Source organism: Coregonus clupeaformis, chromosome 16 (assembly GCF_020615455.1).
Source record: "Coregonus clupeaformis isolate EN_2021a chromosome 16, ASM2061545v1, whole genome shotgun sequence".
Taxonomy (NCBI): domain Eukaryota; kingdom Metazoa; phylum Chordata; class Actinopteri; order Salmoniformes; family Salmonidae; genus Coregonus; species Coregonus clupeaformis.
Genome location: NC_059207.1, coordinates 11,469,659 through 11,487,539, shown reverse-complemented (window position 1 = coordinate 11,487,539; position 17,881 = coordinate 11,469,659). Strand labels below are relative to the sequence as shown.

The 17,881-nt window shown below is 46.2% G+C and overlaps 1 protein-coding gene across 3 annotated transcripts in view; it reads left to right on the top strand.

The window, feature by feature from the left end:
• LOC121584432 (rho-related BTB domain-containing protein 2-like) overlaps nt 1-15,746 on the top strand; it is a 69,348-nt gene extending 53,602 nt beyond the window's left edge. For all 3 annotated transcript variants that reach the window (XM_045225615.1, XM_045225616.1, XM_045225614.1), the window contains 7 exons: nt 3,942-4,127; nt 4,378-5,179; nt 5,392-5,611; nt 7,099-7,217; nt 13,953-14,192; nt 14,570-14,675; nt 15,376-15,746. In XM_045225615.1, the coding sequence (XP_045081550.1) occupies nt 3,942-4,127; nt 4,378-5,179; nt 5,392-5,611; nt 7,099-7,217; nt 13,953-14,192; nt 14,570-14,675; nt 15,376-15,554 (1,852 nt within the window). In that variant the 3' untranslated portion in view covers nt 15,555-15,746. The remainder of the gene's footprint in view (nt 1-3,941; nt 4,128-4,377; nt 5,180-5,391; nt 5,612-7,098; nt 7,218-13,952; nt 14,193-14,569; nt 14,676-15,375) is intronic.
• Nucleotides 15,747-17,881: the final 2,135 nt, after the last annotated feature.

Sequence of the window (17,881 nt, the reverse complement as noted above, 5' to 3'; positions counted from 1 at the left end):
ACACACACACACACACACACACACACACACACACACACACTGGAAGGCTGTGGCTACTTTGGGCTCAGGGTTATACAGCCAGATTCTGGTAACTGACCTAATAACCCCCCCCACACACACACACACACACACACACACACTGTCACACACACACTGTCACACACACACACACACACTGTCACACACACACACACACACACTGTGTCACACACACACACACACAGTCATAGTGGCTGATATGGTTACCATCATTGATGTGTTTTGTGTTCTGATAGCTAGATACAATATACCTCTCCTCTAGCAGACAGACATGATGGAATCATCTTTATATCCCCCTCACCCAGATCATTCAGACCTTAATGAGCCTCTGACATAGCACTGATCCTCACCTAGCCAGCTAGCAGGGCTTAATCCACACACACAGTCACACACAGTCACACACAGTCACACACAGTCACTGAGCAGGTTAGGTGGGGGCTGGGTTTGTATAACAAGTCACCCTGTCACTATTTGGATCTGTTTTTGAGTGACAGACTGTGTGTGTGTGTGTGTGTGTGTGTGTGTGTGTGTGTGTGTGTGTGTGTGTGTGTGTGTGTGTGTGTGTGTGTGTGTGTGTGTGTGTGAAGCTGTGTACGTGTGCATTTTAAATGGTCAATGACTCTGTGTGTGTGTGTGTGTGTGCTCAGTCAGCCTGTAGTCAGCTGATTAGAGACACTGCCCGATCAGCTGTTCTGTGTCTGCCCGTCTGTCTGCCCGTCTGTCTGGGTGCTGTTGTACTCAACCTCTGGCCCTAAACTCACTATCAGATAGACATGCCACCATGCATGCAGCCTTATCTAACAATCAGCTGCCTATAGGCACATTCACATGTCCTCTGTGTACAACACTATCTGATAGACTTTATTTGATCATGTATTGTGTCATGTATTTGTAGATGGCTCTAAAGAAGCTGGCATATGATTGACTAGTGACTATGTCGTTCCATAGACTGAATAGGTGAGTTTATTTAACCCTTATGTCAGTGCATAAGGGGGTGACGTAGCGCCTGCATGATCTTTAATAACAGTGAAAAGTGTGTGTCGAGGGGATCTCTGCTGGGTTGTGTATACACTGAGCAGTCAGCCAGTCAGTCAGGAGTTTGATCTCAGCCTCGTTCTATGTCCTGTAAAAACACCAAACACTCTGGTTACATGAGGATAGCTAACAGCCCTGCTGACCTTTGTAGTGTGGCTTGACAAAGAGGGCAAAGGCACGTACACACTAACATACAGGTAACTGCCAAAATAATGGAAACAATTGAGTAAATGAGGGATACAAAGTATATTGAAAGCAGGTGGTTCCTGAGTTAATTCAGCAATTAACATCCCATCATGCTTAGGGTCATGTATAAAAATGCTGAGCAGGCCATTGTTTTGGCTACCATGGCTATGCCCCCATAGGATGACAATGACTCCAGCCACAGGGCACGAATGGTCACTGAATGGTTTCATGAGCATGAACATAAACGATATGCCATGGCCGTCTCAGCCACCAGATCTCAACCCAATTGAACTCTTATGGGAGACTCTGGAGCGGCACATGAGACAGCGTTTTCCACCTCCATCAACAAAACCCCAAATGATGGAATTTCTCGTGGAAGAATGGTGTCGCATCCCTCTAATAGAGTTCCAGACACTTGTAGAATCTATTCCAAGGTGTATTGCAGCTGTTCTGCCGTATCATGGTGGCCCAACGCCCTATTAAGACACTGTATGTTGGTGTTTCCTTTATTTTGGCAGTTACCTGTAGATTAAAAGCAGTCTGAGCCATGGTAATGACCCTTTGCCAGGGTGCTAATGGAAATTCCTGTGCGTGAGTGTGTGTGTGTGTGTGTGTGTGTGTGTGTGTGTGTGCGTTATCTTTTCTAGGTTACATATTATTAGTAGACGTTAAGATAAGGTGTATGGAACCTGTGTTATTCTGTTGCCTGTTTGGCCCACAAGTACTCTATCTAGCTGCTAGAGTCTAGCATGTTGGCTGTGCACAGCGCAGCCCCCCTTTTGTAGGCCTGCGGATCAATAATAAAAAATAAAAAACTTGAGTTAGAATAGTAGAATACACAGGGTGCAATCTTAGAAATGTGGTTCTGCATCAGCAGTTTTCTTCTTGTTATGTCAGTCACTGACAATCACTTAATTAGCCCATGTCAGCTAACATTTTTTTGATTGGTAAGTTAGTCTAGCCAGCTATCTAAACTTGTAGTAATCATTGTCGAATTACCGACCGGGAGGCCCCCCATTGATTTTGTTAGTCACTCTCACTCAGATATATAGTTGTACAGATGCAAACATTTCTCTCCACTTTTAGCAAAATGTGTAGAATTGCAGGAAATTACCTGTACAACTATACATGTTTCCCTCTGCCCATGGCCCGTGAGTCACTGCAGACCCTCATGATGAGTTCTGATGTTTTGTGGCCCCCACCCCCATCAAAGTCGACCAACCCTGAACTAAAGAAATATGAGTAGTGTTTACTTAGTGTTCATACCCAGTTGACTCTTTCGAACAGGAACGTTTCAGCAGAACTCATACCCCTAATGTTTCATATTTTATTTCTATCTTTAATAACATTTATTTATTTTTTGATCTGACCATGTTGTGAAAAAACAAGTTAGTGTCACGGTTTCGGCCGAGGCTGCCTCTCTTCCTTGCTCGGGCAGGCTTCGGCGTTCGTCGTCTCCGGAATACTAGCTGCCACCGTTGTATGTTTCTATGTTCGTTTGCTTTTGTCTGATTGTTGTACACCTGTTATCGTTTAGTGTAATTAGTGTCCTATAAGTTCTCGTTGTGTTTGTCTAGTGTTGGTGTGTGATTCTGTCAAGGTAGATGTAGGTGGGTGTGGTGGTGGAATCAGGCGCAGGACGCAGAACGTTAGTCCAACAGACTTTAGTTGATGCACACGAAAACAATCACAAACAAACGCCCTGAGGCGAGACTCCGCACGTAGGCAAAAATAACGGGCGCACTAACAGGTGCGACAAAAACACTCCAAACAATGGAGAATATAGCTCAACCGAGCAAACAGTAGAAATCCAGCCTACCGGCACGACAGTAAAACAATCACACACAAACACTAGACAAACACAACGAGAACTTATAGGACACTAATTACACTAAACGATAACAGGTGTACAACAATCAGACAAAAGCAAACGAACATAGAAACATACAACGGTGGCAGCTAGTATTCCGGAGACGACGAACGCCGAAGCCTGCCCGAGCAAGGAAGAGAGGCAGCCTCGGCCGAAACCGTGACAGTTAGCCTTATTGATAAGAATCACGCTGATGTATTTAGTAAATTCCATGTTTCGGCTCCTGATTAATCCCTATAAAACATAACAATTAATATATGTATCTTTACTGAAGTCCATTTCCATAGCCACTAGATCAGTGTTCTGTTCAGTCTGCAAGCAGGGCAGTGGAGAGGCTCACTTAGTGCTGTTCCGGTTACGTAGTAGCTGATGACATCATTCATTCACACATGGGAAGCCACACATGCCTCAGAGACAGTAGTTGTGGAGAACAGCCTTAAGTCCTGTTGTCTGCCTGGCCTAACACAATGACTGGCTGAGGAAATAAGTACTGCTGTACTGTAGCTAGTGTGTGTTGCTCTGTTATTAGTCCCTCTCTGTGGCCTTGGCTGCCTTGGGGGAGGTGGGGGGGACTCTTCACAGTGAGGCTTCACATCCTCAGAGGCTTCCTGTATACCAGACACACACAACTCCATGACCCCACAGCCCAGCCTGCTCAGTGTCGCCATCCATATACACTATGCCTAGCAGCAGACTCTTCTCATATGAACCTCAGACAGGAATTGACCTCCAGCTCTCTCTCTCTCCGACATTACCCTCTCTCCTTTTTCCAACTCTCTCTCTCCCGCTGTCTTTTCTGTGCGTGGTACAGGTCTGACGTGGTGGTGCTGTGTTTCTCCCTGGCCAACCCCAACTCCCTGCGTCACGTCCGCACCATGTGGTACCCTGAGATCAAGCACTTCTGCCCCCGTACCCCTATCATCCTGGTGGGCTGCCAGCTGGACCTGCGCTACGCCGACCTGGAGGCCGTGAACCGCGCCCGCAGACCCCTGGCCAAGTAAGACCACCATCATCCATGCTCATGACACGGGGCGACATTAACTGCAGCAGTCCCATCAAAGCTATTGGCAGGATGTGCAGCATTTGACTGAAACGCAAACATACCTGTCTCACCTACTGTCTGTCCATAGCTTCTGTCCTTGTTGTCTTCTGAAACACTTGACTCATACAAACTCAGCACAATCCTTTAATTAGAGACCTACCACTCTGCTAATGCCCTAACCCTCTCCCCTCCCCGTTGTGCTCAGACCCATCAAGCCCACAGACATCCTGCCTCCAGAGAGAGGGCATGAGGTGGCCAAGGAGCTGGGCATTCCCTACTACGAGACCAGCATCGTGGCCCAGTTTGGGGTCAAGGATGTGTTCGACAACGCCATCCGTTCCGCTCTCATCTCCCGCCGCCACCTCCAGTTCTGGAAGTCCCACCTAAAGAGAGTCCAGCGGCCCCTCCTCCAGGCCCCCTTCCTGCCCCCCCGGCCCCCGCGCCCTGTGGTGGGCATCCCCGACCCACCTCCCATCGACGGAGAAGCCCCCGACTCCCTCTTCTGCCAGCCACTGTGCGCCGATGTCCTCTTCCTACTCCAGGGAGGCGCCACGCGCGTCTTCGCACACAAAGTCTACCTGGCCACCTCCTGCTCCAAGTTCTACGACCTCTTCACCCTGGATCTGCTGGCCATCGAGTCGGATTGGGAGGGAGAGGAGTGGGCTGAGAGCGGAGAGGAGGAGGAGCAGAGCAGGAGAGGAGCCAAAGAGCAGGCAGGGCGCACTAAGAGCTTGGACATCGATAATGAGGGGGAGGGGGTAGCCAGGGGACTCAAACGGCCACCCATGCTCCAGCAGGGCTCCCTGAAGACTTCCAAAAGTGATAACGCCCTCCCCGCCAGGAGCCAGTGCTCCGTGGGGCCCCTGGGGGCCGGCCGTGGCCTTTCGGGCTGGGGGAGGGGCTTCCTGAGTGTGTACCTGGAGCACGTAGCTGACCCCGAGACAGGGCGACCTCGCCTCATGACCGTGGTCTCCATGGACGGCCTCATACAGGAAGAACCCTTCCAGGTTAGATCAGATAGCAGCAACAACACCAAGTCTTGCAAGTCGCTTTGGATAATAGCATCTGCTTACTCACCGTATTAATACCAAACCAGCTACACCGTGAGGTTCCCATTCCCAATACTGCTCCAGGGTTGTATAATCTTCTTAGAGCACTTTGAAGAGTGCACTCTACTGGTCATCATAACCATAACACATTTTAACTGTGGTGGTTTCAGGCGGTGCTGCAGTACCTGTACACAGGCAGTCTGGACGAGGGCCGAGGGGATCTGATGCAGGTGGCCACCATCGCTGAGCTGCTGGAGGTGTTTGACCTGAGGATGATGGTGGCCAACGTGCTGAACCACGAGAGCTTCATGAACCAGGAGATCACCAAGGCCTTCCACGTCCGCCGAGCCAACCGCATCAAAGAGTGCCTTAGCAAGGGCACCTTCGCCGGTACACACAGCCTTCACCTGCTCACCTGAGTCATCAGAGATTCTCTAGTGTGTGTGTGTGTGTGTGTGTGCGCGGGCACGCGTGCATGTGTGTGTGTGTGTGTGTGTGTGTGTGTGTGTGTGTGTGTACCCAGTACATTTAGCATGTTCTTCCAGTATTCTGCCATGGATTCACATGTCTGGATCTATGGCCATTAGCTATTATTTCCTATATGCAATATCTGTGTGTTTATGTGTATCCTCCATAAAATGAGTCCATTTGATGTCATCGCTCTAAATAGGTGTTGCTGAGATTTTCTGCTTTCTCCGTTTGTCCTTATGTGTGCCGGGCCCATTCCTATGTGTTTCTGTGCATCACTTCTGTCTGGGTACTTCGGTCTGTGTGCATGTTGGCTGTAGCATTTCCCACAAGGTGAGAGTCCTATACTATCTCTGAAGTACATGTAGCCTCTTTTACATTCAGGTGGCTACCATAGTCCTGCTATTGTTGTCATGGTGTCTGTTTCCGTGGGAATTCGTTTTTCAATATACCTCCTGAATAGATATGATTTAGCCTACTCGTTCTAGTGGGTTCTGTGCCCCATAAAGATTAGCGAGGCCTATAGGTCAGCCTTGTGATTGGTTTAGTTTCTTCTTAGATTGCTTTTCTTTTAGAATGACATCTTTGCAGTGTTGGGGAAGCTAGTCTGAAAATATAGTTTACCAAGCTACCAATTACTTCACACTGGAAGAAGTTAAGCTACACTAAAGCTACCGTTAAGAAACATATAGTTTACTTAACTAAACTTACTTTGAAAAAGTAGTTCACTACATCCAAACTACTTCCTGAAAAATTATCATATGTAAATCATAGACTACAAATTGCAAGAACAATTCACTCTGTAGTCAGATGTTAACAGAATGTAATTTCTCATATTAAACACAAAAAAAACGATATTTGAAGTGAGAATTAGGCCGGTCTGATGGAGGAAAACAAAGTATATTCTTGCCTACTTAACCCATATTTTATTTTTGCAAAAAGAGTATTGTGTAGTTCCAGTAGTTAGCTACACCACTACATGGCAAAGAAGTAATTAACTACTGAAAACACTACCAAAATCTGAATTTAGTTCAACTACCACCAAGCTACTCCCCAACACTGCTTCCTTGAGCATCCAAACAGAATTAAGCGACAGTCAGAGCTCTTACAGACAGTGTAGTTAGATAGGGTGCAAGCTATCTGGACAGCTTCAAAAGTCTATGTAGGTTTCAATCTTAGTATCTCAACTCTGCTTTGCACTATGACCTGTCCTCTCCCTCCCTTGCACCCTGTGTCAAATAGAGCTGTCTACCTTTCGATTTATCTCTCTGTCTGTCTACCTGTTTCTGTTTCTGTGTGCGTCTGTCTGCGTATATCTCTGTGTGTCCCCGTCCGTCTGTCTTCCCCTCTGTAGCATCGACTCTGTGGTTCACTCCGAGATGAGTGCTCTTTTCCCTCCCCGGTTTTAGATGTGGTGTTCCGCCTGGACGATGGCTACCTGCCAGCCCACAAGCCTCTGCTCATCTCCAGCTGTGACTGGATGGCCGCTATGTTCCGGGGATCCTTCATGGAGAGCTACATCAAGGAGGTGAGAGAGTGTGAGAGAGTGTGAGAGAGTGTGAGAGAGTGTGAGTGTGAGTGTGAGTGTGAGTGTGAGTGTGAGAGAGAGAGAGAGAGAGAGAGAGAGAGAGAGAGAGAGAGAGAGAGAGAGAGAGAGAGAGAGAGAGAGAGAGAGAGAGAGAGAGAGAGAGAGAGAGAGAGAGAGAGAGAGAGAGAGAGAGAGAGAGAGAGAGAGAACAATTACATTACATTGGTTCAGTAAGGATGGGTTGTATTCACATGCACAGTGATCTGTGTTTCACCATAGTATAAGCCTCCCCTAAGGGCTCACAGAGCCAACTACCACACTAACCGACAATACATACAGTGCTGGCGTTGCATACAGCCAGAAACATATGGTGTAAAGCGAGCAGGCAGACAGGGTTCCTCTTCTGAGCAGCTGCAGCAGGAAGTCGGCTCACCTCTGCACTTTCTGGGTAATTTCCTGTCTACACATACTTGCTGGACAAGAGGCTGCGTGAGAATATCAAAATATCACATCACAGCTCTAACCAGACATACTGCCCACATTCATGCCTGTTATCAACACACTGTCATGTCACAGCCTCATCGGATGGCTGGAGAAGAGGCGATGGACGGAGGCTGAGTCTCAGAGAGGTGGTAGACTAGAGGACAATACGTACAGTGCATTCGGAAAGTACTCACACCCCTTGACTTTTTCCACATTGTTACGTTACAGCCTTATTCTAAAATTAATTAAATCGTTTTTTCCCTCATCAATCTACACACAATACCCCATAATGACAAAGCAAAAACAGGCTTTAATAAATTTGTGCAAATTTATACAAAAGAAAAAATTGAAATATTACATTTACATAAGTATTCAGACCCTTTACTCAGTACTTTGTTGAAGCACCTTTGGAAGCGATTACAGCCTCGACTCTTCTTGGGTATGACGCTACAAGCTTGGCACAGCTGTATTTGGGGAGTTTCTCCCATTCCTCTCTGCAGATCCTCTCAAGCTCTGTCAGGTTGGATGGGGAGCGTTGCTGCACAGCTATTTTCAGGTCTCTACAGAGATATACGTCTTTAGGTGCCTTTTGGCAAACTCCAAGCGGGCTGTCATGTTCCTTTTACTGAGGAGTGGCTTCCATCTGGCCACTCTACCATAAAGGCCTGATTGGTGGAGTGCTGCAGAGATGGTTGTCCTTCTAGAAGGTTCTCCCATCTCCACAGAGGAACTCTAGAGCTCTGTCAGTGTGACCATCGGGTTCTTGATCACCTCCCTGACCAAGGCCCTTCTCCCCCTATTGCTCAGTTTGGCCAGGCGGCCAGCTCTAGGAAGCGTCTTGGTGGTTCCAAACTTCTTCCATTTAAGAATGATGGAAGCCACTGTGTTCTTGGGGACCTTCAATGCTGCAGACATTTTTTGGTACCCTTCCCCAGATCTGTGCCTCGACACAATCCTGTCTCGGAGCTCTACTGACAATTCCTTCGACCTCATGGCTTGGCTTTTGCTCTGACATGCACTGTCAACTGTGGGACCTTATATAGACAGGTGTGTGCCTTTCCAAATCATGTCCAATCAATTGAATTTACCACAGGTGGACTCCAATCAAGTTGTAAAAACATCTCAAGAATGATCAATGGAAACAGGATGCACCTGAGCTCAATTTCGAGTCGCATAGCAAAGGGTCTGAATACTTATGTAAATAAGGTATTTCTGTTTTTTATTTTTAATAAAGCCTGTTTTCGCTTTGTCATTATGGGGTATTGTGTGTAGATTGCTAAGAAAAAAAAATATTTAATCAATTTTTGAATAAGGCTGTAACACAACATAATGCGGAAAAGGTCAAGGGTTCTGAATACATTCCGAAGGCACTGTATCTCAAAGGGACCGCTTTTAGAGATTAAGAATCTATTTTTCCTTTGACATTTGACCCCAAGACAATGGTGTAAGACGACATGCATTCACGTTAGAGAGCTGTTCATGGGAAACTATGCAGGCACACAGCATGCTATATACAGTGCATTCGGAAAGTATTCAGACCCCTTGTCTTTTTAAATTTTTATTTAACATTTATTTAACCAGGTAAGCCAGTTGAGAACAAGTTCTCATTTACAACTGCTTTTCGAATGCAGTGTATATTAGCTAGAACACAGGATATAGTCAGACTGTGGCCCGGATCTTTATCCAGGTCAGTTTTCCCCTTGCGCAGTGTCTGGTTACCCCCGGCTTCTCTCTGATGGCTCGGGTTCTAGAAAGACTACTCCTCCAGGGCGTGGCTGCCAACCCACCCAGGGAGGGAGCACTTGTTTCTCCATGCTGTGGGTGTCCGCAGCTTGGGCCCTCCTGGAGAACTGGATCCCCCAGGTACGGTTACAGTCCAGGCCCCACAGGCTTTGGGTTACGGCCCTGCCAGGAAGCAGGCAGCCCCAGGAAACAGGACGCTGGACAGGCCCTCTGGATACTCTTACAGCCAGAGTCCACAGAGAGGGAGGAGTGGGGGTGAAGGAAGAGTGGACAGGGTCATGGTGTGTTGCGTGCTCTGAGGTGGAGACTGGGAGGGTAAGTGGTAGTTGTATGTTGTTGTAGAGAGAGTAGGGGTAAGTTTGTTTGTTTGTGTGTGTGTAGGAGGGGGCACCGGGACGGGGGTCATTTGTAAAACATCAACAGCAGTGGGAAGGGGGGGGGTCACCAGAATGCTTGCCAGTATCCATGGTAACCCTGAAAGTGTCATGTTTGGCCCCATTGTGGCAATCTTTATGGCATTTGGCTGGCATAGTGCATCTAACAAAGACTCTGGACAATGTGAAGCCGCCAGCATGTGTCTTTGTGTGAGAAATGTCCATAGCGGTGCAGCAATGATCGCGGCGTTTAAAATCTCAGCAGCACACACACACAGCCCTATCCTTCCCCTGCTTAGCTGGCTGGCCTTGAGGTGCATAGACAAAGCCTCCCTTGGAGTGACACAGATGTGGCTATGGTTGTAGGCAGTGCTAGGCATCAGAGTGGTGTGGAGAGGCCTTGGGAGTCTCGGACCAATCGGTGTACTGTACTGTAGTGCACTGTGACTTGTCTGGCCTCTGTTTCAGAGTGTGTTTGTCTGTCTGTCTGACATCAGCCAACACAGTTCTGTCTGTCTTTAAAGTAGCTGTTCAATGTTTCCAGATTTCTATATAATTAATTACAATATTAGTGAAATATTTTTTCTTCCATAAAAAAATAAATGAAGCATGTTAAAAAGCTGCTTTTCTGTGTTTGAATGGTGTGGGCGTACCCCAACAACTGAATGGTGTGGGCATATATTTACATTTACATTTACGTCATTTAGCAGACGCTCTTATCCAGAGCGACTTACAGTTAGTGAATACATTATTATTATTTTTTATACTGGCCCCCCGTGGGAATCAAACCCACAACCCTGGCGTTGCAAACGCCATGCTCTATCAACTGAGCTACATCCCATATACCGGTCAATAAAAATATGAATGACAAGTAAACAGCTGATTGGACAGCTCAGGCAATGAGACGTCTCGGCCAAAAATATGACATCATCTTCTATGAGGAAAAAGCAAGCATTTTGAGATACAAGTTTGAGGGAGGGCTTTTAATGCTGAGCGATTAACCGACATTTCGTTTTAATTTTTCCGGTTATTAAACAACTAATTGACCCACGTTTGTTCAGATTTTTCTGAACCCAACGTGCAGTTTCTCTAGAGAGAAATCAAAGTTTTAGTTTTTATTAAGCAAATATTCAGCCTAGTTCAGCGCAGAAACGTGGTAATTAACCACAATGACCATAATCCATTGCGCCTGTTTTTTCCGGCTCGGACAGAGATGGATACACTTTTATGCCTTCTACGTTAGGTTATATACACACAGACTGAATATACCGCATGAGAGAGGCAAGTACACAACACAAAGAAGAGAGAGAGGGATAGAGACGGTGCTAGAGACAGTTTGTGAAATTATGCCTTATCTACTTTGAAGAACTAGTAAAAGGATTTTGTCAGACAGCTATGCAGCATGCTTAGGCAGGCTAGCCTAGCTAAATAGGATGACTAAAGAGCAGAGAGAACGTTGTCTGGCTGTTTGGCTGCTACTGCCTGAGCAGAGATGAGATGATGACTTTTAAGGAATGAAAAATAAATAAAGTCATCAAATAAAAACGTTTATTATTTCATAGTAATTTCCTATTTTTCTATGTGGACCTGTCACCTGACAGAGACAATGGAATATTTTCAATGTTTTGGCAATTGAATGCACTATTTTTGGCTTTGGAATTTCCATTCAAAAGCTCAAAAATAATGTTATTGTAATTATTTCATAATGCATCTAATAAAAAATAAAAAAATGAAAGCGTGATTATTTTTTAATAATCAAACTGAAACCGAACCGACCTCAAAAAGCACTAATCGCTCGGCACTATGAGGCTTTTAAAGTGTTTTTCTCTCAAAGTTATGCGTTGGCCACAAATACGAGTATAGGATGAGTCAACAACATTATTTGTGTACAATTTAACAGATTATGAGCTTTTAAAAGTGAGATTTTCACTGGACAGTTACTTTAACACCTTTCACCTTGCTTCTTCTCACCACTCTCCTCTCTCACTTCTCTCACGTGTATTTTTAGCCTGTCACTGTTTCTATTCACGAGGTGCTGTGATAACACTTCTATTCTGGTCAACTGTTACGATCTGCTGTGTCAGCAGCTTGCCAGCCTGCTGTGTCCTTGTCAGTCCCCCACAATTCCACCTATAATGGATCACATTGAACTCAATAAACCCCTCCCTGATTGTATAGTTTGGTTTTAATGCCATTGTGATGAGGAGTAAGGACTTGTGTGTTGTGTTGTGTATGTGTGTGTGTGTGTGTGTGTGTGTGTGTGTGTGTGTGTGTGTGTTTGAGAGCTTTTAACAGGAGCGGCCACCTGTGTCTCTACCTCGACGTTTTCCTCCATAATGAAGGGTCATTGCCAGGCTGACATTCACCTAATTGGCACCCCTGTGGGTCCCATGGCTCTTCCCACCTCTAACCGTCTCCTACTGTAGCTTAAACCACAAGGCAATATACTCAGTAGTGGTGTTGAGACTGCTCTGAGACTTTCAAATGTCTTGTCCCTTTTTAATCCAACATATTGACCAACTGATTGGGCTGAAAGGTTGAAAATGTAGAACAACATTTAATTAAATCACTAGCTAGGGCGGCAGAGAGCCTAGCGGTCAAGAACGTTGGGCCAGTAACCGAAAGGTCGCTGGTTCGAATCCCTCAGCTGACTAGGTGAAAAATCGGTCTATATGCCCTTGAGCAAGGCACTTAACCCTAATTGCTCCTGTAAGTCGTTCTGGATAAGAGCGTCAGCTAAAGGAGGAAAATGTAAATGTCACTTGGTCAGTACTATCTGAAGCCAAGCACAGTTATACTTTAGTGTCACCTAGTGGCCAGGGTGGTGCAGTTTTTCTGTATTTTGTAAACGCTGCATGCGTGTGTGGGAGGGGGTGGGGAGAAGATGAAGAAAGGGGGTTACCATGGTCCGACAGTCTCAGCAGTTCTTTCTATCCCTCCCCAAGTTGCCCCCGTAACTCCTCGGCCGTCACTTGTGGCTGTGCCTTTGTTTGCTCTCCTCTCAGGAAATAAACACACTTTTGGCCAGCTGGCAACTCTTGCACTGAGGATAAGAGTATCTTCATGAATCTGGTATCTTTTTTTTCCTCATAGCAAGTTTCTCCTGGACTTTTACTTAGTCCATTCCATACTTTTAGCCAGTGTTTCAAATAACCACACAAACAAAAATAAACCTTTACATGATTTGTGTCTGCAATGGACAGCTTTTTTTTCACTGGGGCTCCACATGTCTAGGGCACCTCCACCCGACCCACTCTACCTGTATGGATAGCTCTGGTCAGCCTGTGTCCTGCACCAACAACAGACCATGTTATTGGAGCAGGACACAGTGAGCAGCAAATGGTGAGCGGACATTACCTTCATTTCTGTAGCTTTATTGTCCGGATGTGGGGACACAGTGGCTGTTCTTTCATGTTGATCCTGCTCCGTTTTGGATGTGCGTACGTAAATGCTCTCTTCTCATGGTCCAATCAGAAGTCTCTTTTCCTCGGTTCCTTTCACAGCTCTGCTTCCAGCTCTGTCCCACAATGACATCCAGGCCATCTATGCCACCCGTAGCGACCGGCCCAGTGGGGTAATTCCGGGGTTCTTTGATGCTGTTACCGTTAGTCGTGGCTCTAGCTAGCGTCAGTGCCCCCCTGGTAGGGAGGGACTTTCATCTCAAAAGGTACTCCTCAACTGGAGACGGACAGCCCTTCAACTCGCCCCCGCGTCCTGTGACATCACTCTCCTTACGTGACCTACCCACCGCACCACCGTGCATGGCGGTCGGAGTCCCATTTCTACAATCTCAAACATTCCACATTTTGTTACGTTATAGCCTTATTCTAAAATTGATTAAATTGTTTAGTTTTTTCTAATCAATCTACACACAATACCCCATAATGACAAAGCAAAACAGGTTTTTAGACATTTTTGCAAAAAAAACTGAAATATTACATTTACATAAGTATTTCTCTCTCTCTCTCTCCCATCTCTCTCTCTCTCTCCCTCTCTCTCTCTCTCTCTCTCTCTCTCTCTCTCTCTCTCTCTCTCTCTCTCTCTCTCTCTCTCTCTCTCTCTCTCTCTCTCTCTCTCTCTCTCTCTCTCTCTCTCTCTCTCTCTCTCTCTCTCTCTCTCTCCACCTTCTCTCCAGGTGTCCATCCCTGACACCAGTAGTGCCTGTATGCGTGCAGTGTTGGAGTTCCTATACTGTGGGCTGCTGATGGCCTGTCCTGACTGGGAGCGTATGGAGCTCATCGTCCTATCCAACCGGCTGTGTCTGCCACGCCTCGTTGCCCTCACAGAGCAACATGTTGTGGATGAGCTGCTACAGTGTTTGGTGAAGGGAGTAGACATTGACGGACAGGTGCTTGCTTACCTGGAGTTGGCTCAGGTGAGTCTCCAAATTCATCTACACGTACTCACTGTATATTCTCAATGACAGTTGTAGTGAAGACACTGTTACTGCAATACATGTACTACACATAATACTATACGTGGTTGATAAGGACATACTATTTCACTGGAGGGAACATTCTAACTAACATCCAAGAATGATGGGACCACCCTAAAGCTTAGGCCTATATATCATATACAGGACTGTATAGAACTCTGTTCTACAATGACAGGTGACATTAGTCTTAAAAAGCCATTTGTCCACTTCCCATTCAAGTTCATCTTTCTTGTTTGTAAAGTAGAAAGTTTGAGGTCTACTTTCTTGTCATTCAACCTTTTTGATGGACTGCTCACCTATTCATTCACCCCTGGCAGTTCCACAATGCCAAGCAGCTTTCTGCCTGGTGTCTCCATCACATCTGCACCAACTACAACAGCGTTTGTCGCAAGTTCCCCAAAGACATGAAGGTCATGTCTCCAGGTACAAACCAATGCCCTCTCTCCTCTCTCCCTCTCTCTTCTCTCCCTCTCTCTTCTCTCCCTCTCTCTTCTCTCCCTCTCTCCTCTCTCCCTCTCTCCTCTCTCCCTCTCTCCTCTCTCCCTCTCTCTTCTCTCCCTCTCTCTTCTCTCCCTCTCTCTTCTCTCCCTCTCTCTTCTCTCCATCTCTCTTCTCTCATCTCTCCTCCATCCCTCTCTCCCTCTTCATGCTTCTTCTCGTCCACCCTTTATAAATCTATAGATAGGCAACTCATATTGATGTAGTGCTTGTTTGTTTTTTACTTTAGAAGCGCTTTGAGATTTCTTTCTGTTATGAAAAGCAATATAGAAGTTTAATAAATTATTATTATTCTCAACACATTTTTCAGCTCCTTTGTACCGCCAGTCCCACCTCCAATCCCCAACTTCATTCTCCTCCCCACCTCCGCTCCCCACTTCCCCTCCTTCCTTCCCTCCACTCCTCTCACTTGTTTTTTCACATTCATTTGTTCTCCCTTATATTCACTCTTTCCTGTCCTGCCTCCTTTTCTTATTTAATCCTCTCATCTCTTCTCTTCATTTCACTCTTTTTTCTTTCTCTTTCTACATCTATTTATGGAAATGTCTCCCCCATTTCCCACTTTAAATTATTAATTTGTTTATTCTGATCTCCCCTCTCTCTCCCTCTCTCTTTCTGCATGTAGAGAACCAGAGGCACTTTGAGAAGCAGCGATGGCCTCCAGTGTGGTTCCTGAAGGAGGAGGACCGCTACCTGCGCTCTCAGAAGGAGCGCCAGCGCGAGGAAGAGATCCTTGGTAAGCAGCACACCAAGAGGGGCTGGTGCTTCTGGAGACACTCGTCCTCCTCGCCCCACGTCTCCTGAGGCTATCACCCCTCCATGACCCCTCCTGCTCCTGTCCTCTGACCTCTCACCCCAGACTGAGGAGGCCATGAGTCTACCACCCCTCCATGACGGGAGAGCCAAGTCTCCCCTCTGTATGATTGTCTGTGTCTGTGTGGTTATACTGGGGACCAGAAGTCCTCACAAGGAAAAACAAGGACAATTCTGACAACTGGGGACATTTTGCCGGTCCCCACAAAGAAAAGGGCTATTTTAAGCTTAGGGGTTAGGTTTAGGGTTAGGGTTACATTTGGGGTTCAGGTTAGAGTTAAGGTTAGGAGTTAGGTTTAGTTTTAGTTTTAGGGTTTGGGGTTAAGGTTAGGGTTAAGATTAGGGTTAAGGTTAAGTTTTGGGTTAGGGAAAATACAAGTTTGAATGGGAATAAATGTGTTGGTCCCCACAAGGGTAGTAAAACAAACGTGTGTGTGTGTGTGTGTGCACGTACGTGCGAGGTTCTCCACCCCCACAGCTGTAGGTTAGGCTTGGGCAGTTCTCTATGCCCCAGCTGGCCTCACCTTGCCAGGCCTCAGTCCAGTGCTGCCTCCTCCCCCTGAGCTCCACCCAGCCACCAGCCGGGGGTGATGGGACTGGGAACAAGGGCTCTCTCTCCCAGTTACACAGGCGCACAGACCATTCCACAGACCACTGCTAAGACTCCCCTATGGGGAGGTTACCTCTGCCTTCACGTCTATTCAGACTGTTAGCACACTGGACCAGACAAGTAGCCAGAGGCGCTCCAGCGCTGGTCCAACACACAAGGAGGAATGTTTCTGTTTGGTTTTCTTTCGCCGTGAGGTCTGGTCAGGGGTAATGACACACACCACCCAAAGACACATGCAGTGTTGAAGACCCTGATGACCAAAATGGTGGCAGGGATTTCAAATTATAGTAGAGCCTATCCCAGAGCTGACCACCACTTATGCCTGACTAACTTATCGTCCACAGACTTTGTCCTCCATTTTGGAAAAGTTTGACACCATTTTTTTTCTCCCTCTGGTCTCATCACAGTGAAGCTCTGTGTTGGAGATTTGAATCCCAAATGTTGTCCTAGGACCTAGACTGTTCTATAATCACCTGTCTCCAAGGGAGGGGGAGTAGAGGGGGTAGTCTGGGTTTAGGAACCTGCTCCAGCCCAGCAGATGGTTGGTGGTTCAAGAACCCATCATGACCCCCGAACCCCCACATAACACCAAGAGGAGAGGCCAACAGTGCTGAACAAACTGACCAAATCCCCCTCAAAGACATTCAAAGTGAACACTTGATAGCAATTCTGGATCAGAGGGCTATTTGATACCACTGCCATGGGAGGGAGTAAGAAGCAGAACTGAACAGAGTTCTTGCTCCGTCTTGATTGACCACTAGGGTGCCCTCAGCCAGCCTGCCTTTACTCATCCTTACCACAGGGGGCAGCACTGCTCAGTGTCCCATCATCAACCCTCACCAGGAGCAAACAGGAGTTTTCTCCCCTGCCTGTGTATATCCTTAATTCCAGTCACTTTTGACTTTATTTTATTCCAGTTGTATTTGAAAGTCAACTTTAGCTGTTTGTCCTCACAGAGTGTTGAAAGGTATTATACCAAAAATTAAGCTGTGACATGTTCTCTCCCTCCTGTCTCCTCGCCCTCTCCCCTCATCCTCCTTAACATGGCAAATATGGGAGGAAGGGAAAAAGGGATTAGGAAAGGAGGAATATCACTTTTTGATCCGTCTCTCAGTCTGTTTTTAAAGCTGCAGTGTCAGGTAAAACCCAAGTGTCACTGCAGGACATAGCCTTTCACTCCTCTGAAAACGGTGCTCAATATGTCTACAGTATGACATACACACACTTAAACATACACACACACACACACACACTTAAACATACACACACACACACACACTTAAACATACACACACACACACTTAAACATACACACACACACTTAAACATACACACACACACACTTAAACATAAACACACACACACTTAAACACAAACACTTAAACATAAACACACACACTTAAACACACACATACACACTTAAACATACACACACACACTTAAATATATATATACACACACTTAAACACACACATACACACTTAAACATACACACACACACTTAAACATAAACACACACACTTAAACATACACACACACACACACACCTTGTATCTTTCTTTTCTGTCAACTAGTTTTGAAATGTCTGCCCAGTCCTTTATCAGTGTTAATATGCGGGAACCTTACAAATCTACAAAGATAATGTTACATTCACATCTGATCTGAAGTGTCCTATGAACTGTTCAGGATCTCTTGGAAAAGCTTTAGG